We start from the raw sequence: 2403 nt of genomic DNA on the forward strand, positions 1-2403 counted from the left end.
ATTATTGTAATTCCTTATCTATCAACAGTATTTGAGTCATTATTGTAATCCCTTATGGATCAACAGTATTTGACTTATTATTGTAATCCCTGACGAAGGGAGAGGAGATGATGAGAAAGAGATATTGATATTGCTGAGGTGCAGATGCACATACACGTACTCACACACTCACACAGGCGTCCACACACACACATACACACACACACACAGACATCCACACCCATACACATCCGCACACATTTGCACACACCCACAAACACACACACACACAGACACACACATCCACACTTACACACACACACACACCCACACTCACACACACATCCACACTTCCACACACACACACACCCACACACACCCACACTCACACACACACCGTCACTAATCACAGAAGCCGAGAAGTAAAAGTGTGAGTAAACACTTTTACAGAAAATCCACTTTTTTGAAATAACTTTATTAAAGTACACTTTTTTTAATAACTTTATAGTAAATGGTAAATATTAAATGACAATTACTTTGCTGTGTTAGAACATCTCTTATCTTATAAAATAGAATTGATTTATAAAATATAAAATATATAAAGTTTCACTTACCACAGTCCAAGAGACACAATGGACAAGCATCCATTACAACAAATTCAACATTGTGAAAATCTGAATTAGTCAAAGACATGAGAAAGGCAACATTCATTCAAAAGTAACAAAAGTAAACTCTTATGTGTCCAGAAGTCTGTCCACTCAGAAAAATTAATAATTGTAGGATGGAGTAGAGAAGAGAAGAGCAGAGCAGAAGACAACCTCATACCAAACCAGAACACATCTGATCTGGGTCCCAGCCAGGCTTCACTTTGGGAACCTGGGTCCAGGGCTAGGGTGGCTGAACCTGGGTCCAGAGCTAGGGTGGCTGAACCTAGGTGATGTGCACACCACACAGGGGCAGAGTGGCCCTCCAGGAACCCCAGCTGAGCCCCACTGCACCGGGACCATGTGGCCCTCCAAGTGGCCAGAGGGCAGAAGAGGACACTTGGAAGAGGAGGCAGAGGTCAGGAGAGACTCGGAGGAAAGGAGTAGCTGACTGGGGCCGGTGAAGAGGGGCCACCCCCCGGCCAGGAGCAGCCTGGGGACGGGCCTTGCGTTAACCCCCAACCCAACACTGACCTCCCCAAGGAGCCGACGCATCTCCTGCAGAGACAAGCCAAGGAGGAGAATATAGTTACGGGCGAGGACCAAGGTAGAGATCTTGGAGAGCCTGCGTCCGGGTTGGGGTCCTAGCTGCTGCTGGTTGCAGTGTGGCCCCTGGGAGGAGGAAGGAGAGGAGGAAGCGTAAGGCACCATCACCTCCCTCAGAGCGTCCATGGCGACGTTCAGGTCCTGCATCCTCTTCCTCTCCCGGCTGTTGATCTTCCTCCTCAGCTCCATTGGGGGTTTTCCTGGTCTCTCACGCCCAATTAGTGCCCCCATGATCCCATGATCAGCACCTAGCCCTGGGGGACACCAGGAGGAGAAATCCTGGAGGTAGGGGTCTGGGGAGCAGAGAGGAAGAGGCTGGTCCTGGTGAGACCTGATCATGGGGTTAGGTAGAACGTTCATGGTTCACACCGAAATGTGGTTAACTTCGATAACCAGAAAAAAAGTGCACTAACAAAGCTCAGTCTTCAATATGTTGTTCAGTTCTGCTTATTCCTCTTCAGTCAAACGTTAACCCTCCATTCCTGTGCATTGTCCTGACCTCTGGTACATCTGGTCAGGTGTTGAATCCCTCCTTGGTTGGTGAAAAAGGTTTGTAGGGTCAGTCAGTCAGTAAGAGAGCACCAGTTTCAGTGTCGGTTTCAGAAGGCTTCCAGAGTTCTCTGCTTGTTGATATCTCTTCCTCTCTTCATCCTCTGTGAGTCTCTGTGAGAGTCAGTACTCCTTTAACTCACTCCCCCCCCCCCCCCCCCCCCCCCTGGCTGTCTGAAGAAAATGACAAGGCAGACAGAGAGGGAAGTGAGTTAAATGCTTCCCTCCTCTCTCCTCACGCTGCTGCTTCTTGGACTCCGACCAAACCCAACCAGACCCGACCCGACACTGAGAAACCCTGCTCTGTTCTCTGAACAAAACACACAGATTTTTTTAATTTAACTTTTTTTATTTATTTTTACATTTGAATAATTTAGCAGACACTTTTATCCAAGTCGACTTACAGTTAGTCAACTTTTAAGGTAGCTATGTGAGATAACCACATATCTCAGTCAAAGTCACCACATTTCTCCTCGGTAAAGTAGCTAAGTCAGGGGTGGTGATGCTATGGTGTAGAAAACAACGAAGGGGCTTTTCTCGTCAACAAACATTTAAGGAGAGGCAGCACGACGAGATTTCAACTGACATAATATGTACATCAACTTTTCAATTTACATGGCATCCT

General features: G+C 47.0%; 1 protein-coding gene across 1 annotated transcript; it reads right to left on the reverse strand.

The window, feature by feature from the left end:
- Positions 1-377: 377 nt before the first annotated feature.
- Positions 378-1865, reverse strand: olig1 (oligodendrocyte transcription factor 1). The gene has a single exon (XM_021598069.3). The coding sequence runs from the start codon at positions 1587-1589 to the stop codon at positions 843-845; it is 747 nt and encodes a 248-aa protein (XP_021453744.3). The 5' UTR covers positions 1590-1865; the 3' UTR covers positions 378-842.
- Between the last annotated feature and the right edge of the window lie 538 nt (positions 1866-2403).

Source organism: Oncorhynchus mykiss, chromosome 3, assembly GCF_057628025.1.
Source record: "Oncorhynchus mykiss isolate SJ-2025 chromosome 3, ASM5762802v1, whole genome shotgun sequence".
NCBI classification, from domain to species: Eukaryota; Metazoa; Chordata; class Actinopteri; order Salmoniformes; family Salmonidae; genus Oncorhynchus; species Oncorhynchus mykiss.

Coding starts and splice junctions, on each gene's coding strand:
- olig1 (XM_021598069.3), bottom strand. CDS start 1,589: ATGAACGTTCTACCTAACCCCATGATCAGGTCTCACCAGGACCAGCCT.